At 42.8% G+C, this 23,283-nt stretch overlaps 2 protein-coding genes across 2 annotated transcripts; one reads left to right on the forward strand and one right to left on the reverse strand.

Annotated features, from left to right (window-relative positions):
- Positions 1-8: 8 nt before the first annotated feature.
- sart3 (spliceosome associated factor 3, U4/U6 recycling protein) lies at positions 9-10,984 on the forward strand. Its single transcript, XM_084359152.1, has 20 exons — positions 9-296; positions 1,722-1,848; positions 1,945-2,049; positions 2,142-2,326; positions 2,701-2,806; positions 3,333-3,457; positions 3,584-3,739; positions 4,806-4,944; positions 5,091-5,198; positions 5,306-5,383; positions 5,479-5,537; positions 6,330-6,439; positions 6,522-6,634; positions 6,728-6,804; positions 6,892-7,063; positions 7,153-7,601; positions 7,772-7,924; positions 8,020-8,207; positions 8,301-8,489; positions 8,620-10,984. The coding sequence occupies exons 1-20, from the start codon at positions 99-101 to the stop codon at positions 8,636-8,638; spliced, it is 2,856 nt and encodes a 951-aa protein (XP_084215278.1). The 5' UTR covers positions 9-98; the 3' UTR covers positions 8,639-10,984.
- A 54-nt stretch (positions 10,985-11,038) lies between these two features.
- Positions 11,039-13,645, reverse strand: ficd (FIC domain protein adenylyltransferase). Its single transcript, XM_084359169.1, has 2 exons — positions 12,963-13,645; positions 11,039-12,604 (listed from the first exon to the last, which is right to left on the reverse strand). Exons 1-2 carry the CDS (start codon positions 13,231-13,233, stop codon positions 11,523-11,525), a joined length of 1,353 nt encoding a protein of 450 aa, XP_084215295.1. The 5' UTR covers positions 13,234-13,645; the 3' UTR covers positions 11,039-11,522.
- Between the last annotated feature and the right edge of the window lie 9,638 nt (positions 13,646-23,283).

The following is a 23,283-nucleotide window of genomic DNA, read 5'->3' on the forward strand; positions in this document are numbered from 1 at the left end:
CCACCACCTCCACCCCGGTAAGTGTAGTGTCAGGCTCCACCTCTCACGAGGAGCAGCGTTTCCTTTTGGGCTGTTACCAGGCAGACAGCATTTCCAACATGGCAGCGTCAAGCAGCGCAGAGCAAACGCAGTTGCAAGATATGGAGGATGAAGATGCGGGGATGGAGGAGAGGGAGATGGAATCGGACGAAGAGGAAGAGGAGGGCATGGGAGTAGAAAATTCAGACGACGAAGAGGACGATTCGTCGGAGGACGAGAAGGAAAATGAAGCCGAGATCCAGCGGCTGGAGGAGCAGGTAAATGTAGCCAGCAACACAGCCAAGGTTAGCCGAGGAGCTAACGCGAATGAATGGGTGGTAAACACAACCAGCTGCGAGTCGGAAGCTTTAAAACAGTGAGCGGCTCTGACCCGAGCTGGTTTCATAGAAAGTGGAAATATAAATGATGCCAGCTGCTGTTAATCAAAACAATTATAAGAGTGCGTATGATACGACGTCATTCACGTAGCTGTCGTGATTAGCCGTGCTGCTAATCTGTGATGCTAATGACTCGTCTCGTGTCACACGCGCCCTTTTGTAGCACGAGTCCAGCATAATAATAATAATACAACTTTCAGAGGTGTTAGAGAGAAAGTTCAGGTGTTAATATAAAGTTCTGTCCTAACTTTACTTGTGTCTTAAATCTGTAGGATTGATAAGGTTTTATAACAGTTTATAACGTAGCTGCTGCATTAACTCAGTATATTGGGTTCACCTGGCTCAGACTCTTGTATTGCACTGCATCAAACTTTAATGAAGCTATATAATGTTAAGTATTTGTTGTTTAAAGGGGCACCAAGTAGTTCATACTCAGACTTTTTAATATTTACAATATTAATGAGGTACTAATGCAAACTCAGAAATATTTATTTATTCCATAACTGAATAAAAAAAATGTTCTCAGAGGAAAATTGATCATTGTTTGAAGCTAGAAAGGTGGCAGGGTCCGCCAAATATAAACAAAGTGAAACAGTATGAAATTGTGTTGTCCTTTAAGGTCAGTTTGTTTACTTTGTTTAGGCATAAAAGAAAATCAGTCAATAAAGATCCTTCTCTTCGGATTGAAACGTCTTCCCCCCAAACTACATACTGCACCTTTAGACAAAAAACAAACATGATCACCTGAGTGAAGTCAGATGTCATTAGACTCCATTAGATAAGTGTTGGCTACTGACTGTCAAAGTGCCTTAACTACTGCACCAACATGTTGTGTTTCATTAAAGTTATTAGATTGATAATGTTGTACAAAATCTCTGCCGAGTAAATATAGAAGAAAATAATAAGGTTCTGCTGTATTTAAATTATTTTTTTTGCTTCTGCTTCTCATGGCTGATAAGTTAACAGACACATTTTAGTATTTTAAAATAAAGTTCCTGCGCGGTGCGGCTCGGCACAGATTCATGAGCGCGGCAGCAGCTTTGTGCACTTCTCTGTGTATATTGACAATATGTAAACCCATCGTAGAAGAGCATGCGACCACCTGCTGCATCAGAGTGCTGAGATGCTGCGCCTGTTGTTGACAGAAATTTGGTTATTATTTTAACCTATACCGACATATAACCAATGCCAATGTCAGGGCTGATAATTTATCGATTTGATAGTTATCGTGCATCACTATTTACATTTACTCTTAAATATCTTACCCCTCCTTACCGTCGGTGGTTTTTTTTTTTTTCTCCCTAGTTGTCTATCAATGCTTTCGACTACAACTGCCATGTAGATCTCATCAAACTACTGAAGCATGAGGGAGAGCTTGTCCGTCTGCGAAAGGCAAGGCAGAAGATGAGTGAACTTTTCCCACTCACTGAAGGTTGGTGTATGTCTAAATATGATATTCGGGTCAGTTGACAGCAGCTCTGCGGTATTTGCAAATACAACCACTTTTTTTTTTTTTTAAATCCTGCAGAGATCTGGCTTGATTGGCTGAAGGATGAGATCCGTCTGACTGAGGAGGAGCCAAACCGGGAGAAAGTTTATGAACTTTTTGAGAGAGCTATAAAAGACTACATCTGTGAGTGCATCTGAACTGTTGTCCACTGCTGTCGGTTTGACATCCAGTCTTCGCATTATCTTAACATTTAGTTGCATGTCTTTTAAACCTAGGTCCAGATATCTGGCTGGAATATGCTCAATATTCAATCGGTGGCATGGGCTCACCAGGTGGGATCGACAAGGTGAGGTCCATCTTCGAGAGAGCTGTGACCGCCGTGGGGCTTCACATGACCAAGGGACAGACGGTGTGGGAGGCGTACAGAGAGTTTGAGAACGCCATCCTGTCCACAGTCCAGGTTTGTGTTTCCAGCACTAGAAGAGATCTTATCAGTGGTCGGACATATTTTTTTGTTGCTACTGGTTACATATTCATGCCAGCGGGAGATTTATTTTGAATGATGCAATTTTTAAAAAGTAGTATATCTAGAAGATTAATAATTTAGCAGTGAATTAGTGCTGTCTAGTAGATTGGACAGTGCAAGATACACACTTGATTCATTAAGTCAATTTACTTAAGTTCAGTAATGATAGTAGTATTGTATCAAAGCATGCTTTTGAATTATAATCCGCTCACTTAACGCAGAATCAATTCAAATATTTTAGATACAGAATTGAATTCTGGGCCGTCGCCAAATTTTGACACAATTTTCTCTGCCCTGTTTCCTCTCAGCCTCCCCCTGGCAGGATTCCCAGCCGCGAGGAGCAGGAGCTGCTGAACGCTCAGCTCGAGCGGATCCATACACTGTTTCGCCGCCAGCTGGCCGTCCCATTAATGGGTGAGAATGACGCCTCTTCTGTCCAGACAGGCTGTGAAACGTGAACGGTTCCTTTTGTGAGAGCCGTATTATGCCCAGCTGAAAAACTGTGAAATACCCCATTTAAAATGATGATTCTGCCTTCTGGGATAAGTTGAGTGTGGCACTGTTGTTACGTGGGTTTCTGAAATGCCATACAGATTTAGAAAGCGAGCCTTCCTCTCCCGGCACCACCACGCTTTCAGTTTGTTGAGGGGGGGAGGGGAGATGGCTAGATTGTCCAGTATTGTGTTAATGTGTTTCTGGTCCAGCAGAATGGAGACCAGAGGCACCTCTGTGTTGGTTGAAACCCTTTTTTATCTGACTTTCCCACACAAAATTTGGTACCAAAATTATGCAGTTTACTTTAAAACAGTTGCAAATGTACAGATTCCTGCAACACACTATCTTAATCGTTGCTCTTACATTTTATAAATACTGTTATTATTGATACTGTTGACGAAAATGCTTCTAAACTTAAATAAAATTTTGTTTTGTTGCTTTGCAGACATGCAAGCCACGTATGCAGAGTACGAGGAGTGGTCTGAACAGGGGGTGTCTGAGGTGGTCATACATCAGTACAGAAAGGCTTTAAAGCAACTGGAGAAGTGCAAACCTTATGAAGAGTCACTGGTAACCCATTTTTCTAACTTCTAACTTTCAGTTAAAACAAAATTTGTCGATGTTGTCTTCCTTTATGACTTCAAGATAAGTAGCTTGTTCAGTGCGTAACATCTGCATGCTGTTGTCTCGTTGCAGCTGGCAGCAGAACCTCCTAAGCTGGCAGAGTATCAGTCGTACCTCGACTTTGAACTAAAGGAGGGCGACCCAGCGCGGGTCCAGATAACCTTTGAGCGGACTCTGGGTGAGAACTGCCTGGTACCAGACATGTGGGCAAAATACAACACATATCTGGTGAGTACTGGTCAGTGTTTGGCATCGTGCTTCAAAGGGCTCCTAGTCAGACTGTTATGTTTGGACTAATTTCCCATGCAATTACCTCCCAGTCTGACTTATTCATCGCTCAAACATGCCAGCTCCGTCGCCTGCCAGCAAGGACTAAACAACTATAACCGCAGTGTTGCACTCAGCTACTCTTACCAAATGGCAGCCAGTGATTTAATAAACTGTGGTACAGGTTGATGATTATTTAATTTGAAAGTTTTTTCGTTTGGCTAGCTACCTCAGTGTTGAGCAACATGTAAAAACAACCTGTGTATATTTACATGTTTTAGTGTTTAAATGATTCATACTTACCCAAAGTTTTGGAAGCGGTACAGCAGATCTCCTCAGCTGGCAGCTGCCACAAGGCTGCAACATAACCCTTTGGCTCCTTTGGTTGTTACTCTTAAGTGTCTGACAGCAATAAGGGGAATGGTTCCTACTGTGAGAGACCTTTTTGTTAAATAATAAGGTCCTCGCTCAAGGAGAAGTCTCGCTCCTATATTGTGTAAGGTGAGTTGTTACAGTTATTGCCTCATCTAGATGTTGTTGCCCTGAAGGATTACGTTGCAGCCACGGCAGCTATGTCAGGTCTGGCAGCTGAGGCGATGTACACGACTGTTTCCAAAACTTCAGACTCCTCATTTGCACACCAGACATGTAAAAACAGGGCCAGCTCAAACATTAGAGCCTGATGAATATATTATCGTCAGATTTTTTTTTTCTTTCGATATTATAATGCAGAAAAGGACGCTTGAGGGGGATCTATAGTTATTATACTCCCAGTGAAGATTGATGTTTCAGTGCACACACTTTGTCCACTCCCTAATATTGGCCCCAAAATTGAGAATCAGTTGGGCTCCATTTAAAAAAAAAAAAATGTAATTCCCCTTTAATATACTTGACAGTAGTGAAGATAAATCTAGTGGGATGTTAGAACATTTTGCTTCCTATAATTGTCTTTAAATTAATAAAGTAATTCATCTTCCAGCTTGTTGGAGGTCATTCGAACCATCGTGTTATTTTTCTCTCTCCACAGGATCGTCAGCTGAAGATCAAAGACATGGTTCTCTCCACTCACGAACGTGCCGTCAGGAACTGCCCCTGGACCATGGGTCTGTGGAAGAGCTACCTGCTGGCCCTGGAGAGGCACGGAGCCGATCACCACACTGTCTCAGGTAACCGAGGTGCAGTGTGTGACAAACATCATTTATTTTGTTACAGCTTCCTATGAAAGATGCAAAACCACGAGTCTTAAATCATTCTCTATGAGGAAAAGGAACTTCCTCGGCCTTATCGTGCATCTTCTTTGTCTTCCTCACAGATGTTTTTGAGAAGGCGCTGAATGCAGGTTTCATTCAAGCAACAGATTATGTGGAGATTTGGCAGGCTTACCTCGACTACCTTAGGAGACGTGTGGATTTCAGCAAAGGTTGGAGCAGCCGAGTGTGAGGCAGAATTTGTCTTTGTGGTTGGATATAAATATTTATTGAATTTCACCTGTTGCTCTTCTCCCTTTGGTGTGCCCTTTTTTTGCAGAATCAAGTAAAGAGTTAGAGGAGCTACGAGGAGCTTTCGCTCGATCTCTAGACTACATGAAACAAGATGTCGAAGAACGTGGGTGGATTCGACTCCAACTGAGATTTTTATTGAACTTGTTTCAGTGTTCTTAGTTTGGTTTTCATTTAGCTCGTTGTCTTCTGTCACTGTAGGGTTCGGTGAGAGTGGAGATCCTTCTTGTCTCATAATGCAGATCTGGGCCAGGATAGAGGTAAGTAGTGTTACCATGACGACCATTTTCAAGAGTCGGATGTCTGCCATGTTGACTTGTGCTAAAAGAAAGCTGAAATGAAAAAATGCCTTTTTAACCATTGTAAGTCACACACAAAAATGTGCAGAAAAATCTGTTTCTTTGTATTTTTACATGAAAAAAAGTGTAAAACTCAATATCACAGGCGCTCACGTAAGCTTAATCACAGCAATTTCAATCAATAATTTTGTGCCGTCTACCCATCAATCAATCATCAACTTTAAGTGGTGAGCGACTGGCACAGAACAGAGTATTTCACTGATTACTGTACAAAAACAGAAATTTACAATTTTATTAACTGGTTTGGGGAAATGCTGACTAGGCCCCGGGTTGCCAGGTGTAGCTACACCTGGCAAGAAACCCACCCAATGCTATCGGCTACAATAGAAAGTCCCTCCCTACCTGATTTTCTTTTACAGGAAACACGTAAATATGCAGAAGCAAATATCACTCTGCCTTCTGTTTCAGCTCGACTTCAAATTCTGTTTTTAATCTGTTTTATTTGCGTTTGTTATTTTATTTATTATTTTCATATTTTAGTGGCTTTTTTCGGTTGTAATGGCTCAGATGTGTTCAAGTACTCTGTGATGTACTTACTCTGCCAAACGACCTTGAAGCATCAAGAAATCTCTAAATGGTTAAAGACTAAAGGAACAGTTACTAATCCACGGCGGCACTTTTCAGGAAGTGTGACAGTTTTAGTTGAATTATAGCATCAAAGATAAAACATTTTTTCTCATAATTCTTTTCCAGGCGCTCCACTGCAAGAACATCCAGAAAGCCAGAGAGCTGTGGGACAGTATCATGACGAAAGGGAATGCCAAATATGCCAATATGTGGCTGGAGTACTACAACCTTGAAAGGTCCGTCAATCCACGTCTGATGCCTTTGTGACAAAACATTTATCCAGAACTTGTCGTCCTTAATGTCTTTCTTTATTTGTAGGTCTTATGGAGACCCTGTCCACTGTCGGAAAGCTCTCCACAGAGCAGTCCAGTGCACCTCCGACTACCCCGAACATGTGTGTGAAGTCCTGCTCACCTTTGAGAGGGTTGAAGGTGAGTCCCAGTCTAAAACGCAAAGTTATCATAAGACTAAAGAAGATTTCATGATTTACAGTGTGCGTCTGTGTTTTGCGTCCTCACCTTTAGGTTCTCTGGAGGACTGGGACCTGGCGGTGCAAAAGACAGAGACCCGGCTGAACAGGGTTAATGAGCAACGAGCAAAGGTAGGAGCACATATCAGCATTGTACACGGCAGGTGTATCATGAAGCTACTTTTTTGCTGATGTTGCCATATTCTGCAAATCTGTTAGGTGGCTGAGAAAGAAGCCAACATGGTTCGTCAAGAGGAGGACAGAGCTGAGCAGCGGCGGAAGACCAAGTCAGACAAGAAGTTTCAGAAGAAGACCCAGAAGGGAACTCGAGCTGGCGAGAAGAGGAAAGTGGAGCAGGATGATTATCACAATGAGTGGAATGAGGACTCAGGTATATAACGGTGGTGATATGATAGACATATTTATTTCAAGCAAAAAGTAACAGCTGAGAGACTAACTGTTCCTCCCCCTCTGTGACAGAACAAGCTCCTAAAAGGCACAGAGGAAACGGGGACCAAACCACAGACGAGTTCATGGAGACTGAGACGGGACTGTTTGGGAAGAACGCTCCCCCTGGATATAAGCCTGGAAGAAAGGCCCAGCAGGAAGTCGCAGCCGCCGCCGCTCAGAGGCAGAACGATGACAAGCCAGAGCTTCGCAACGACAACTGCAGCGTTTTCATCAGCAACCTGACGTACACGCTGGAGGAGCCAGAGGCAAAGCTCAGGACGCTGTTCGAGACCTGTGGTCCCATTAAACAGATTCGCCCTGTCTTCAGCAACAAAGGGGGCTTCAAAGGTTACGGCTATGTACAGTTTGAAGCCTCTGTGTCCGTCCCCGAGGCCCTGAAGCTGGACAGACGGGAGGTGGAGGGCCGGCCCATGTTTGTGTCGCCTTGTGTAGACAAAAACAAAAATCCTGACTTTAAGGTAAATATGAAATAAGAGCACAACTAGTAATGTTCTCTTGAAAAGTCTTTAAAATCGAACATATTACAATATATTTTCTGTTGCCTTGAACTGTTGCCACGTACCTTATCATTATATACTACAGTGACCCTGATAATACAAGTGACCACTTCACATTAATGTCCCTGCAGGTGTTTAAGTACAACACATCCTTGGAGAAACAAAAGATCTTCATCTCTGGGCTGCCGTTCTCGTGCACGAAAGAGCAGCTGGAGGAACTCTGCAAAAGTCACGGCACCATTAAAGAAGTTCGTCTGGTCACATATCGCTCAGGAAAACCCAAGGTGAGGCGTAAAGAGGAGCGCTGTGTCCAGATGTTCAGGGTGTATATAGAGCCCATATGGATGTATTAACCCTCTGTTTCTGTGTGGCTCTGCAGGGTCTGGCATATGTTGATTTTGGAGATGAAGCCCATGCTTCTCAGGCGGTTCTGAAAATGGACGGCATGGAGGTGGAGGGCAACAAAATCTCTGTCGCTATAAGTAACCCTCCTCGCAGGAACATGATGGATAAACCTGGTTCCAACAGGCCCACGGGAGACTTGATGCCTCGTCAGGTCTTCGGAGCGTAAGTTTGACTCTTAACTGAAATGTTCAGAAAACCTGCCGTTCTCAAATATGTTCCTGTTCAGAAACGAGGCTGTTTTATTTCTGTTTGCAGGAGAGGAAGAGGACGCACCCAGCTGTCATTACTCCCTCGTTCCCTGCATCGACAAAGCGAGCCCGCGAGCAAAGTGGAGAACGGGACCACGGCCCAGCAGAATCCAGCAACAACCAGCGCAGCAGCGAACGCAGCCGGAGAGACGAAACCTTTGTCAAATTCAGACTTTGCCAGGATGCTTCTCAAAAAGTGAGAAGATGAGTGAGAGAATTACAACCGCCTTCACACTGAAAGCCATCTTGTGTCCTTACAAATTAGTGTTGGTGATGTTTCTGTAATTGGTTACCTGACCTCCCTTTAATCCTCTTCTCATCATCAGTTCTGCGAGATTGCCTTAATCGCCTCCATCAAAAAACCCTTTTCCAACAAGACTCTTCACCCGTGTGACAGATTGTTCTGGTTTGTTTGAAGGTGGCTGGCAGGCTTTTTTCTTCTTCTTTCTTCTTTTTTATAAAAACTGTATCATATGTGTGTAAATATACTGTATCTAAAATTGTATGCCTCATGTCGCAGAGTGTCTTCTTTTGTTGTGTAATGTAAAAGGGATCCGAGAGAAGTATGTGGGAGAGTATTTTTTATAAATATTCAAAACAGCCAACCATGTGAATGTTTTTTGAAAAGGTTTTATGCAAAAGTGCAGATGTGGTGTAATATAGTCTGTGTGTGTGCGTGTGTGTGTACATAAGTTGGGTTGTGCTGCAGTGATGAAAAAGATGTTCTCTATATGTTTTTAGGAAACCTTGGATTTTGTTTGCGTAACTTAGTTTGACCTCTTGACACAGCTAACGAGGCTAGCAGTGACTTTCTGACTGTATAGAAAACTAGTTTTTATATAATATCATCTCTGAGTTGCCATCTTGCTGCTAATCATCAGCATTATGATGCTATGGACAAACCCCTAGAGGCTCCAGCAAATTAGTCCTAGTTCATTGGCTTTATCTCGGCCGGTGGGTGTGTTATTACAGTATGAAAACTGCCCTGGTGATATGTCATACTGCTCATGCTTGATATCAGTTAAAGTATTTACAGAAGTGCTTTCAGCATATGTTCTCATCACTTTCATACATGTGTGTGTTACCCGTTTTGTTCAGGGTAAAAAAAAAACATCCAATCACCAATGTTGCTTTAAATATGAATTTGTTTATGTGCTTTGGAGGGAAAGAGAATCAGAGGGAAAGAGAGTGCTGATGTAAGTGTTCAAGAAATGTGTCTAACTGGCTGCTTTGGTGGCGAGACACATCCCTGATTAATGTGTCTGAGCTTTAGTTTGGTTTATAAAAAAGTGATTCAACGGTTATGATCTTTAATTTCACATGAAATCTAATTTGCTCAACGGTGTAGATTTGCAACGATAAGTCAATTTAAAAAAATGTCATGTAATGCAAAAATTCCAACCTTGCTATTTCTAGCATCTCATATTTCCATGTTTTTCTCACGTTTTGTTTGACACTATTGATCAGACAAATTAAAGGTGCAATATGTAAGAATTTTGGCTGAAAACATTCAAGACTTCGCTAAAATTATCAATGTGAAGTTTTGACGTTGCATGCTAACCAGCTAGCCCTGACCCATCCATGTCAGACGCTCTTGCACTATTGCTGTAAACACCAACACTTCCCCTGGGGCTCCAAGCTCCCAGCTAAAGACCACTAGCTGCACGGCTAACTGAGCTAGCCAGCTAACGGCAGCTACAGTTGGCAGCAGTTAGCAGTTACTCTGGTGATATGCTTCCCCCTATTTGCTGCGAGTATGAATCCAACAAGTGGCCATTTCTGACGTATTGCACTTTTAAGACAACTTCTTGTACTCCAGGAAACTTGGTCATTTTCCCGTTTTTGCAAGTTTTGTGGACCAATTAGTTTAAAAGAAAAAAAAAAAGATCAGCAGATTGTCTGTTCATTTAAGAGAAGACATTAAATCATTTGTGTTTGAAAGACTTAGAATATAAACATAAATGTTAGAAGTTACATGTGGAACTCTGTTGTACAAGTGAATCCTGGAGACAAACAGAAATCTAATTCGTTTTCTAAATGTGGTTCGGACCTGTTTTTCTGGAAGTGGTCAGTCGAGCTGACTGAATGAACTTTGTGAGACGAGCCACAGTTCGCTGACAGCTTGTGTCGCTGTCATCAACGTATTATTTATGTCTGCAGCTCCTTCTACACAACAGAAGAGAATCTATGCAGTTGTTTCCATTTGTTTTCCCACGTTAGAAGTCGACCATTGGTCCACTCATCTTGTTTGGAATATTAACAACCGTTTGTGTACATAATGTTCAGTATATTTCAAAAAGGTCACCATAGTTTGTAATAAATATAAATCTAAGTTTTCAAATCAGATGGAATACAAGCTATATGTATTGCTCTCACCACAGTGGCCTAATCCAAAAAAAAGAGAAAAAAAATCTTAGTTATGTTGGTCTGTAGGAGTCACAGGTTTTACGTTCAGAACTAAAAGTGGTAAATGTGCATTGCTGTTGTTTTGTATCATTTCTATAGTCAATGTTTTGAATTTGGTATAGAGGTAAATAATAAATGGCTATTTTTTGTTCAACCACAGTATTTATTTACGTGCTCGTTTCGTTATCTTCCCTTGTTTTTGAGTCCTGTAAAAAGAACTAAGTCATGTTTTTTTGTTTTTTTTCTGGTCTAAAACTTGTTAAAATAAAATCTTTGAAAATCTTTGATCCATGAATGACACACAAGTTTGTTTAAAAAAAAATACACCTAAAGACACAATGAAAGTTAAAACACTTTAATTTTAAAATAAATAATCAAATAAATGAAAGTGCTTAACAGTGTTAGGAGACATCATCTCTATCCCAAAGATGATGAATTCAGTATTTACACACACACTACACATCCGCAGTGGAAATCACTGAAGCATGTCGAGTCAAAGAACATGATAAGAGCTTCCTGTCCTCCTCACGTCACCAGTAGTCAAACTTCAGATTGTATTCTGGTGGGAACTAAAATGCTGCTATGGGAATCTGATTACAAACTAACAGAGGGAAGAAGTTTCTTTTCATTGTGCAGGAATACAAACTTAAAACAGCAACATCTGATTTCAATTCAACATCCTGCAGCAATGAGTTAGCAGGATATAGGATAAGAGACAAGGTATTTTAATACACTTTATGATTGGATTGTTGTTAAATAAGCTTTTAGATCAATCACAAACTCTCCCAGCATGCTAGCCTGTCAGGCGCCTCCCGTCTCCGGCTCAGTTGTGGATGGGGATGGTCTGTTTGCAGTCCAGACAGGCCTGGTCCTGACTGGCTGCCGGCAGCCCCACAGCGTGCTCTGTTGTAGAAATCAACAGCGTGTCCAACGTCATCTCTGTACATTTGGCGATAAAGCGAATGAAGGGCCGCACATCGCCCTCGTTGGCTGTGTCCAGAGCTGCGTAATACTCAGACCGTTGCTCTTTGCGAATAGTGATGGGTGGGTATCGCGCCTGCATGAGCACAAGGTTCATCAGCAGCCGTGATGTGCGTCCATTGCCGTCTACAAATGGGTGCACGTACACCAGTTTGTAGTGGGCGAGAGCTGCGTACTCCACAGGGTGCAGCTGCAGGGCCTCCTCAGAGTTGAGCCACTGAACAAGCTCCTGCATGTGTCTCTGCAGGTCCTGAGGGTGCGGGGGGATGTGGTGGCCCACAAACACCTGGTTGGTGCGCAGCCTCCCTCCTTCTACTGGATCTACATAGCCAAGAACCCGTTTGTGAATCTCCAGGATGTCATTGACGCTGATGGTTCCAGTTCTGGACAGCAGTGTGGTGTTGATGTACTTCATGGCTGCATCCACCCCGATGGCCTCATTCTGCTCCTGCAGGCTCTTCCCAGGAACGGCGTACCGTGTCTCGAGGATGTGACGGATCTCAGAAAGAGTGAGCGTGCTGCCTTCAATGGCCACCGTGTGGTAGATGTGGTGGTAGTAGGTTTCCTCCATCACTCGTCGTAGTGCAGAGTTGCCTTTAGGAATGGACATAAGCCGGCGCACTTTACTGTCAATGATGCCAAAATAACGCTGATCAATCTCTTCCACCAAGGGAAGAGTTCGATCTCGGCTGACCAGAGCTCGCTCATTACACGGCGAGATGGCCAAGGCTTTGGTGTAGAGGTGGTCTGCCTGAACTACGTCCTTCTCCTCCTCCAGAATGGTCCCCAGCTCCGTCAGCGCATCCACAAAGTCTGGATTCATGCTGAGTGCGTGCACCAGCAGCTTGTGAGCCTTCTCCCTCTTCCCCAGTTTCTTCATCTCCAGAGCCTGCAGCAGCGCCGCTTTGGCCTCCAGCACCATCTCTGCAATCAGAACAGGATTACAGCAACACACTCCAACACACGTCGAACAGTACTGAGCTCATAGCACAGCAGGTCTGGGCAACGCTGAAGATAAATATGACCATATCATCTGTTATTTTACACTGAATTACAATACAAAGACAAAGTAAACCTGGTGTTTTTAAGAAGTTCAGAAATGATTTAGAAACTTGAGCCCAGTGATTGTTTTCTGAAGTTACTCTTAGGACCTTATAAGTAAGTATACAATGAGTAAGTACATAAGTATACTTACAAGTATGAGTAAAGATACATTGTATGCATCTAACCTCATCTTTACTGAACTGTGAACTCAGTGAATCACTACACTTGTTGTTTGTACCTTTGCTCGGCTTGGACCTCTGGGGCAGCAGATCAAGGGCAGTAAAGGGGACAGTGAGGCTGGTGGACTGCACAGCTGGGGGCTGATGATAGCCTCCCCACAGCTGGCAGCGGAGCTGAGCGATGCCCTTCAGGGCGGCGCGGCACTGGTTCTCCACCCCGACCAGTGGCATCAGGATGGCCACTAAAGAGCCGACGAGGACACAAAGCAGCGGGCCCCATCCTCCGAGGACACGACCGGTGGTGTAACGCCACTCTGACACGGCAGCCATGATGATCTGAGGTTAAATCCTCCATCCTCTGGCGACACGGTGCCCCATGTAGATCCACCCCAGCTAGGAGAGCAGAAGGGCGGCTGACAGGAGGGGAAACACGGTCAACATGACAGCTGGGAGTCACCAACACCGCCGACGAAACTCAGCTCAGCTATCCGACCGTTACAGCTCCTACGTTAGCTTGTTAGCTAACTCTCTGTAGCTTTTAGCCTGTGCGACTCAACACCGAAACTTTAAAACGGCGACAAACGAGCTAATAAAACTGCGTTTCACCTGCTCCCGGCGTCAGCACAGTTGTGTTCATAATACACATCATCATACACTTCCTCGGTCTCCACGTTCCAACATCCTGGAATATAATTGGTCGGGATTTTAATGAAGAGCGGCGCCGATTGGCTGAAAACGCGGAAATACAATAAATGGGTCGTGACTGTTTCTGATTGGATGATGAGGAGACAGCTCCGCCCCTAACTTCAGTCTGTCAGGCAGTGTTTACAAAGTTAAGGTCATAACTCATGATGTGCTGGAAAAGCAAATAAAGCATCCATAATTTTAGGTATATAAGAGAGAAATTGTGTTTTTTTGTCAAGTTTGTTTATGTTTTTCATCTTCTTAATCCTAATTCATTTACTATTTATTTAAATATCCTTCTGTCTATCATCATGTGGAGTACATGTTTCACTTTTCCCATCCAAATTTGTGAATAGTACCTTAGAAGGATTACTTGAGAGGTTATACTCATAGCAGAGAGTCTTCAATAATAGCTGCAACACTTGAAAGCTGAAATATCAAAACAACCAAATGCCAGTTCCTGGAGAAAGATAGTTGAATCTCATCCTCAGGTCGTCAAATACTGACGCTTTGAATCGGGCTGAGCTTCCAATCCAAAGCGTGAGAGATCTGTGTCTGAGACTCAACAATCTACTATGTTTCTCCAGGAACTGACATTATGTTGCTTTAAAACATGCTGCTAAAAATCTTAGCTTTAACCGCTGAGTTTATAATGACTAAACACACCAGGTGACCCACTTTGTTCAGTTGTTCTCATGATAAACAGGCACTTCCAGCACAATTTGATAACACAGTGGTTTTACCATTTAAAAGCACTAAACCTACCAATCTGACACTTCTGATCATCACAGGAAGCAAATCAATTCCACCACCCATGATCACAAAAAGGAAATAACTGGCTGTAGAAAATAAAGATGAACATTGTATTTGGCCTACCACAGTTTTATTATCATATATTGTTAACGGGAAATAGAAAATCCATTATGCCCTAATAGCATCGTCCAACAACATTATATATTTAAAGGTGCAATATGTAGTTTTGAAGAAGAAATTTGAATCGGAAGAAAAATAGAGACACAATTATTTTATGCCTAAACAAACTAAATAGACAAACTCTCTTTGTTTTCATGACTGAATAAACAAACTGACTTTAAAGGAAGACACAGTTTCATACTGTTTTATGTGGCGGACCCTGCCACCTTTTCTAGCTTCAAACAGTGTTTCCTCTGAGAACAGCTTGTTTATTCAAAATCAGCATTTCTGAGTTTGTATTATTACCTCATTAATATTGTAAATATTATAATTCTGAGTTTGAATTCCTTCTCTAAAACTACAGAGCGCCCCTTTAAATTGCAGTGGGAAGTGTTTGATGTAGTTTTGCATAATTTGCATGAAAGGAATGAGCTGTTGTGTCATGATACTTTTTTTTAAATATGTAGATCCTTGCAGCTCCGGCTCTGCTACCAGCTGCCCTCCCTCTGTCCTTTTAATGCAGAATGACGAGCAAACAGCAGAGGGCGGCAGTGCTCTGTGATGCAAACATACATACAGTCACAGTATCCCCTGAAGACTGCAGTAGTCCTGACCAAAGAGTCAGCATAATCTTAATGTATTCTTGTGCCATCCATTTTTTTTAAAATGCATGCACTTCCAAAACACAATATCAATATCTTCCTCCTCAGCGTCTCGTGCTGCCTCTTTATTTCCACATTTTGTAATCTTTCAGTTCCAGTTATGCTGTTTTGTTACGTTTTATGTATTTAAATAAAAGCTTTTATACGTTTTTACTGTCATATATTTATGAAATTGCCTTTACAGAAATCACCACCAGCTGGGAACAGCCTGTGGTGATGAGGATGGAAACCTGGCTGCATGCCAAGGCCAACACTATTAGACGTATCTTCGGCAGATGGCAGACTATCAGCTCTAAATAGCTGATATCCACAGACAGCCTGACACTCTGCAGCACGGCACGGTCCCCACAGACAGTGCAGAGAAACTAATGAATGAATTTTGTGGGGAGATTAAGCAGTTGCGTCTGAAATTTGGGGTGTGGAATTTGTCAAGTTTTGCTGCACAGGGTGCTCGCAGCGAGCTCCTGAGCTGCACACTAACATCATTTACTACCAAAGAGTCCCTTTGTGCTGCACTGCAATTTCACCTTGGAGGATAATGGGGCTGCCTGTTCGAGTGTGCTTGAGCTGCATTATTTCTTCACTCCTGTTATTCATGCGCTCAATCACGCACTTCTGGCCGAGAGTACGTTTACATTGAAAGAAAGAATGAAAGAAAGAAAGAAAGAAAGAAACGTTGGGGGAATATTTAATCTGCATGCTGCCAATGATTAACTGTGATGGGTGAAGGATGACTAACTGCTGCCTGTGGGACACAAGCTCAACATTTTGTGTATCTGTGGCTCAAGTAATAATCAGTGCTGTGTGATTTTGCCACAACACAGAGACACTTTTATTATTACTCTTTGGCTTGGAAGCAGCTTTCACTCAATGATGCATAAAAACCAGGCCTGTAGTAGACTGCAGTGAGAACAATAACGAGGACAGAGGCTTCACGGAAAAAAATGTCTTCTAGTTACACTTCCTGAAGACGGTTTAATATGCCCTTTAGTAGCTCAACACCCACTACTGCTGCTGAAACGCTGATTGTAAAGATGGTGATGATAATATGTTTGACATCTTCATGACACAAAATGTGTCGTATCAAGTTCACATTTGTTTCGGCGACAACAAAACAACAGTTTCAAGTTTCTCTTCTATCTTGTGACCAGCAACATGCGAAGAGGATGCCAAACCCAAGAGGGAAATGTTTATATTTATAAATAATATCATAACGAATTAATCCAAACAGTGGGAGTCTGGAGGTCTTGAGAACTAAAGGGGATGGGGGATGTCTGGGCCAGCCACACAATGGGCCAGAGGGCACCACCCAAAACTTCCCTCCCTGAACTTTAAGATAACTGCATAAACTAAACAAACAAACAGAGCTGCGAAAAATGGACTCCAAGACCTCCATCCTCAAAACAAACAAACTCTAAGGAAGTCGAGCCTGCAATGTCCTTCCCATCAATCTCTCTTCAACAGGAGAAGGGCTACAGATGAATCAGAGGATCGGGAGCAGCTGAGAGAAGAGAGGGAGGAGAACGCAATTGCAAAACACATTACATTTTTATGACCTGACTGTCAAATCGAAGAGGAGGAGATGGTGCTGGAGTTACGGGCGCGAAGGCTGCCGGCTTGGCGACCTCTTTTTTGAGACTATGTGGTTTTTTAAAAAGTACATTTTTAAGCTTCACACGACTCTTTTTTATTTAAGGAAACGTCGGGACAATGTCCAGCCTTGTTTGTGGTGATCAAAAACAGTCTCATTCCCAACAGTAAGATACCGACACTTTGGGTTGGTGGCTGGCCCGATTTACCGGCTCAAAGCATCCGTATTGACGACCGGGGGAACCCAACGCGTCAGAATGTGGTTTTTGTGGCCTAAATTAGCGCGTCAGCGGAGCCGTATACGGAGAAGTGGCACTTCGTCATACAGGGCTCCACAACAATCACTTTTGGACTCTTTGCTTTAGTTGAAAGGCAAAGACAAATATGGCAGAACGGGCGACTGATGAAGGAGAAGCGATGGCATGAAATGAACGGCCCTCGGGTTGAGCTGCAGGCTGATTCTATGCCCATCTGGCATATGCTCACATGAGCCTCAGCTCGCCTCAGCTGTGGAAACAGATAAAACCCACAAGAGTCTGAAGTTAAAAATCATTGATGAGTGCTAATTCTGTTTCTCGCTATGTTGATGCAATTAAATGCCTCATGTCACTGTGGGATTATCATCAGAACGGAACAGTTTCATTGAAAAGTTATGTTATCTTTAACGCATTCATGAAATGTGCTTTTTTATCTCTTGTATCAGTGTCGTCAAACGGCTGTGATGCATTGAACATGAACTACAGGCATTCTCATCAAAAAAACACTTGTTTCCACTGAATCTCTGTCAGAATAGGCTGCTACATAACATCAGCATGATCCTCACACCGGCTGAAAATGTGAACTTGAAGCACACTCCTGAGATGACCTGTCAGACACTGTTAAAATAACACCCTGTCTTTTTTAGCTACTTGCTGAAACTGTGCTTCAAGAAGTAGAAAATCCATCTGCCCACCTGGAAAAAAAAAAAAAAAAAAGGCGACCTGTCAGGGCAGAAAATAAATCCCTCTGGCACAGACGCCTCGCCTCCTCCTCCCCCTCCACCACCAGCGCCCCAGCCCCTCTCTCCAGCCTCTGTGGGGCCGTCAGTCTGCCTGCCTTTCTGTCTGAGAGGAGGCTTTGTTCTGGGTGACAGAGCTGGGTGTCAGAGATAGAGGATCTCGTTAGGCAGTCAGAGGGAGAGGGATGGTGGCTCTCTTTCCACTCTCTGAGTATGGATGGCTCAGAAAAGGAGGGATGAGGGGGCCGTAAAATGGATGACAGGGTGAAGGAGAGCTGCACTGGGAGCAACAACTGTCCTTTACTGTCAGCATCCGAAATACCTATCCGAATGAAGGCCTGGCTCCCAAAATGCAAGACTCTCACTGGCAGAATGACAAGTGCTGTTACAAGACGATTTTAGGAGGTCATGTGTTTTTTTTCAGACAGAGGTTGTCCTTGGTTTCCCCTCAGCCTGTCTAGAGCTCCTCCATTAGAGAATAAAACATCAGATTACCAGTTCACTGTCTCACGACAACAACAATAATCTGATGTTTTCCTACATCCAGCAGCCCGGTGAGCCTCACCAGCATGCTGAGACTCCCCTCTGTTCAGAGTAGGTCAGAGGAAACTGAGGAGATGTGGCAGCCTCCCGGTCCCACACAGGTAATTACCAGAGCTCTGTCCCTGCAGTTTTCCCTCACTGGGAGAAGGGCTACTGTCCACGGCACTTCACACTGGGATGCTGAATTGAGAAGGCATGAAACAAACAATGGTGCTGATCGTTTTGTTTGTCTACAACTACTGTTTCCTGGGACTGATATTTGAGTATTGAGAGAGGAAAGCAGGCAGGGACACGAGAGGCGTGAAGCTACAGGGGTTATCAGACAACCTGTTCTTTCTGGTGCTAGCTGGTTAGCATGCTAACATTAGTAGATATCTCTGCAACACAATATATAAACGTCTTTGACGTAATGTCAACGTCAATCATTTTCTGAATGTTTTAAACTAAAGTCCTGGCCTTATCTTACAAAGTGCCCCTTTAAGCAGCATGATGCATGAAGTTAAAGCTTTTTGAATCCCCCTCTCCTGCCGTTTTCCATATTATTTATATTTTCATGTGGGTTGGGCTGGCCTGTAAGCAATTTACAGCCAGTAGTTACCGCCACACTATCAAGTCTCAAGAAAAAAAACAGTGCTGACGTTATGTGAAAGACGTTGACGTTGTGTGGCAGAGACGTCGACTGAAGTGCTCAGAAACATAAGCATAAACTGTTGAAACCAAACTAAAACAGTTTGGTTTGTCTTTTCACAATCACCTCTGGATTGGTCAATATAAGTTCGTCTTGTTTCCAGAAGTCATAGTCCTGGTCGGAGTCAGGGCCACTTAGCTCCGCAGCTAACTGAGCTACTTGCCGCTGCAGCGAAGAGTAGCAAGTCCAGAGCAGAGACACTGCCCCCTATAGTTTTGGGAGCAACCTTCAAACTCTGGCCATTTCTTACAAATTACACCTTCACATCAATGTCTACGAGCTCGTTTTAGACTGACAGCTCAAGTTGGGCTTGAAATTACTGCACAACCTCTACTTACTCACTTGCTTAGTTAGTAACTTACTAACTTTCTCTGCCTGCACTCCTCTGCTCACTTCCTTTGCTGCAAAACACTTGCTGCTCCCACTCGTGTGTTATCAGGCTTATCATGAATAATCATTTCCTGTCATGCCCGTGAGCTTCATACTTTAACCATTGGGCGTTTTTTATTTTTATTTTACTGAATGATTGTGCAGTAAACTCATCAAAAATGAGGGAGGTTAGTGTGGATGCTTCTCGCCTGCAGCCTGGAGAGACCGGACATGATTTATTCAGTTTGTGTGTCCTCTTTCTCATTGTTACATTTGGCCTAAAGGCTGCCAGTTCACACAGATATACCCTTCATGATGGACTAAAACAAAGATGTTTGTTTGTGTGTGAGGATAATATATGTTTTGGGGCAGTACAATAGCATCTGATTTTTTGTCAGTCCTAACAGACGCCCTCAGGTTAGACGCTCTCTTTCAGGCTCGGGCCGACGTCCTGTTGGAGGGTCACAGCAGGTCCAACAGGTGAGTAATGATCTGGTGGACAGACACAAGACAGAAATAATTAGGTCTACACTGAGGGGCAGCCATTACCGGGGACCTCCCTCAGGCGCTTCTTGATATTTCATTTATTATCTCACATCCTCAGCAAAGTGGGTGCAACAGGCCGCCAGCTCCGTCAGATGTACCGGATCCAGCACTAACCAGCACATCTCGCGGCACACGGAGATGACTCAGCAACTGTGGGGGCGGCTCATTATTATTTTCAACCCACCAAGAGATGACTGGCTGGTGACTTTATTTGATTTCTCCGGTAACGTACAGCAGGAGCCCAATTATGAGTAAAAATTATATTACCTCATGACAACGATTTAATACTGCACTACTGGGTGACAGCTTATTTGAAACTTGTCCGTGAGACTTTTTTACAGCGCGAGGCAGAGAAAACTAATCATGCCGCCTGAGTGGAACTGCTCTCACCGCCCGAGTGTGCATCGCTTTATAAATGTGCCCATTAATAGTCGGGCATAATGTCCGCCTGGAAAATAACCCTTGTGATGTCACAGAGATGTCATCAGGGTTATCTCAGCTTGGATGTAAAGACAATACATTGACATACAACAGGGTTAAGGGGTAAATAAAGCATAAAACATGCCGAAAAACAACTATAAAGAGACAAAATGACTTCGAAGAGACAAAAAATGACTATGAAGAGACACAAAATGGCCGAGGTGAGACACAAAACAATCAATCGTCAATTTGTCATTGTACTTTTTTTTTGTTTTTTTTGTTGAATAGTCCTACAGATTAAGTGAACTGTGTAATATTGATTTTATTAAGCTTCAATACTTTCAAATTTCACTTCATAACTGCTGGTCACTCATTTTATAATGTAATATAATTATTATCACTATTAAAATGTATTGTACTGTAATTATAAGTTTGTGTAAGTGGCCATTGGGTGCTTATATTCCTGATGTAATACATTACAAGCTTGTTATAAGTTACTTTATCATTGTTTCCTTTAAGTAAAGTGAAAAATAAGACTACGTCGGTGCAAGAACAGCATCTATAGTCCATCAAAATATATAGTTTAACACTTATAATAAGTTATGAATATCCTTTACTGCTTGTTTCTATGATTATACACCACTAAAGGCAAACTAGAAGGCATCTAATGCATTTAAGACATGGGACTGATAGAAAGTGTTTCCCAAATATATTTTCCCTCCGAATGGGAATTTTCACATCTTACAAAAAACAATTAAAGACAGCCAAATGAAAAATCTTTAATTTAACGACCGACACACTTCTTCCCATGACAGAAGGATCAGTGTGTGTGTTGCTGGCAGGTGGTGTTTGTGCTCCAGAGGCAACAAAACGCCAGCAACATCTGATATATTACCGCGAGCCCATATTGTAATCACACAAGAACCCCATCTGGAGGGATGACTTCAACATATTACACAAAAATAAATCGCCGGCGGCACCAAACAGTCTTTTGCTTTCCCCCTCCAGCTTCACATTCATCGTGTGCTTCACAGGACAGAACCTCGACCCAGCTGTGATCTGGAGAAAGTTCCTCTTCCAGCTAAAACTTCTTCCAGATGATTACTCCATCAGAGAGTCCTCTGATGCCACGGATGTACTGATTCTTTATCATCCAGCTGATATTCAATTAGGATGTTGTGTGACACTGAAATCCCATGATCGTGAGCCCTCGGTCACTTTAAGGATTAGAGTTGTTAATAGACTTTTTCGCAGCTGTAGGATCCGTCTGATCGCTCCGACAGGATTTAGATGGTTAAAAAGATGATCACATAAAAACCACAGATCCCGAGCCAATATTGGATTATCACTGCTACATAATTTATGCCATTTCTGCTCCATCCTATTAGCTCCAAAGCTAGTTTTAACATGAATGCTTCAGTGTTGAAATATTTATACTGGCATACATGTGATTATCTGCAGTGATATTTATAACAGTAAATGTGCTGCATGGTAGTAAAAGATGAGCATTTTATCTTTTTGGATTCACTATGCGTAATACTGCAGATGCAAAAACTCCCCCACTGTGCTCAGTGAGATCAGACGTGCTGGTTTTTATGATATAAACACATTTACAGGCAGACTTTCTCCAAACAGCGAGATGAGATGACACCACATCTCGGCAGTTTTTAGATGCCCACGTCCAATTTACTAGGAAGGGATGAAAGAGAGGAAGGGATACTGAACTTTTACATCTGTGTCGTAGTGAATCTGTTTCGTTATCAGCCAACACAAAGCTGCCTCCTAAACAGCTGCAAAAAAGCAGTTATCTGCTTGTATGAGGTATTTAATATTCGAACACTTTCTTCTTTGTGTGGGCTCAAACTCGCTTGCTTTTCCTAAATCTTCAGTATATTGTCAGCCAAGTCGCCAGAGTAAAATGTCGGCATTTAACTTTTACATAACTACTTTTGTACGTGTCACAGGATACGTAGAATATTTCTGCATTTGACATTTCTACGATCCGTGTCTCAACACATGCAAGGACGTCATTTTGTGTTTAAAAAGTGGTATTGTGAAAAAAGTGCTACTTTCTAGCACATTTCTAATCTATTATGCCCTGACTCTCATACCAGGAGGTGGTGGAGTTTAGCAAGAAGGCTGCCAAGCCAGTGACCGCAAGTTCAAGACTGCGTTTCAAGTGTCTTTAGCCACCGGGAACACTGAATATTTTTTGACGAGGCGTCAACACAGCGTTTGAACATTTGTCCGCGTGACACCACTGGATATTTTTTCAAGCAGACCTCGGGACAATTTCCGGGGGTGTTTGTGGACAGAGAAAAACTTGACATAATTTGACAGAAGGTCAGGACGTGTCCGGCCATGTTTGTGGTATTTTAAGTTGAAACATGGTCTTTTCCTAAACCTAACCAGATCATAAGCACAACATAAAAATGAAAAGAAACCTTAAATTGCAACATAAAGAAACCTAAAGTTTCAACATATCTGTGGTCAGCAGAAACACACTTTTCCAATATTTCCTCTGGTGACTGGGTTGATATTAGCATGAAGACCCATCACTGGTCACTTCACACAGATTGACCTGTCGTTAGGAATCAGCTCTGCTTCAAGTATTGCTTTTAAAGCAAAGAGGCTGAAGGCACCCGGTCAGCAAAAACAGTCAGCGCTTCAAGCTCTTAAGATTTCTCTGCAGAGTTTCCTCTCCAGCTGCTGACCTCAATCAGCTTCCAGTGACAGAAGGGTGAGATCTGCAGTGTTGAACAAAGAAAACAAAACACGCTGATAACTATGTGCGTGTGGAGAAGCGACCTTGAGTGAATCACAATGAAGATCTTGTTATTTACGAGCAGGAGCTTTTGATTTTCATGTTGAATGAAACTCTCAGTGTCATTGTACCGTCAGGGTCCGACTGAACGGGAGGCAGATGCACCCCTGAACTCTTCCCCCTGTGTGAACGGGATGGATAAAAG

Source organism: Pagrus pagrus (assembly GCF_965226575.1).
Source record: "Pagrus pagrus genome assembly, chromosome: 8".
Lineage (NCBI taxonomy): Eukaryota > Metazoa > Chordata > Actinopteri > Spariformes > Sparidae > Pagrus > Pagrus pagrus.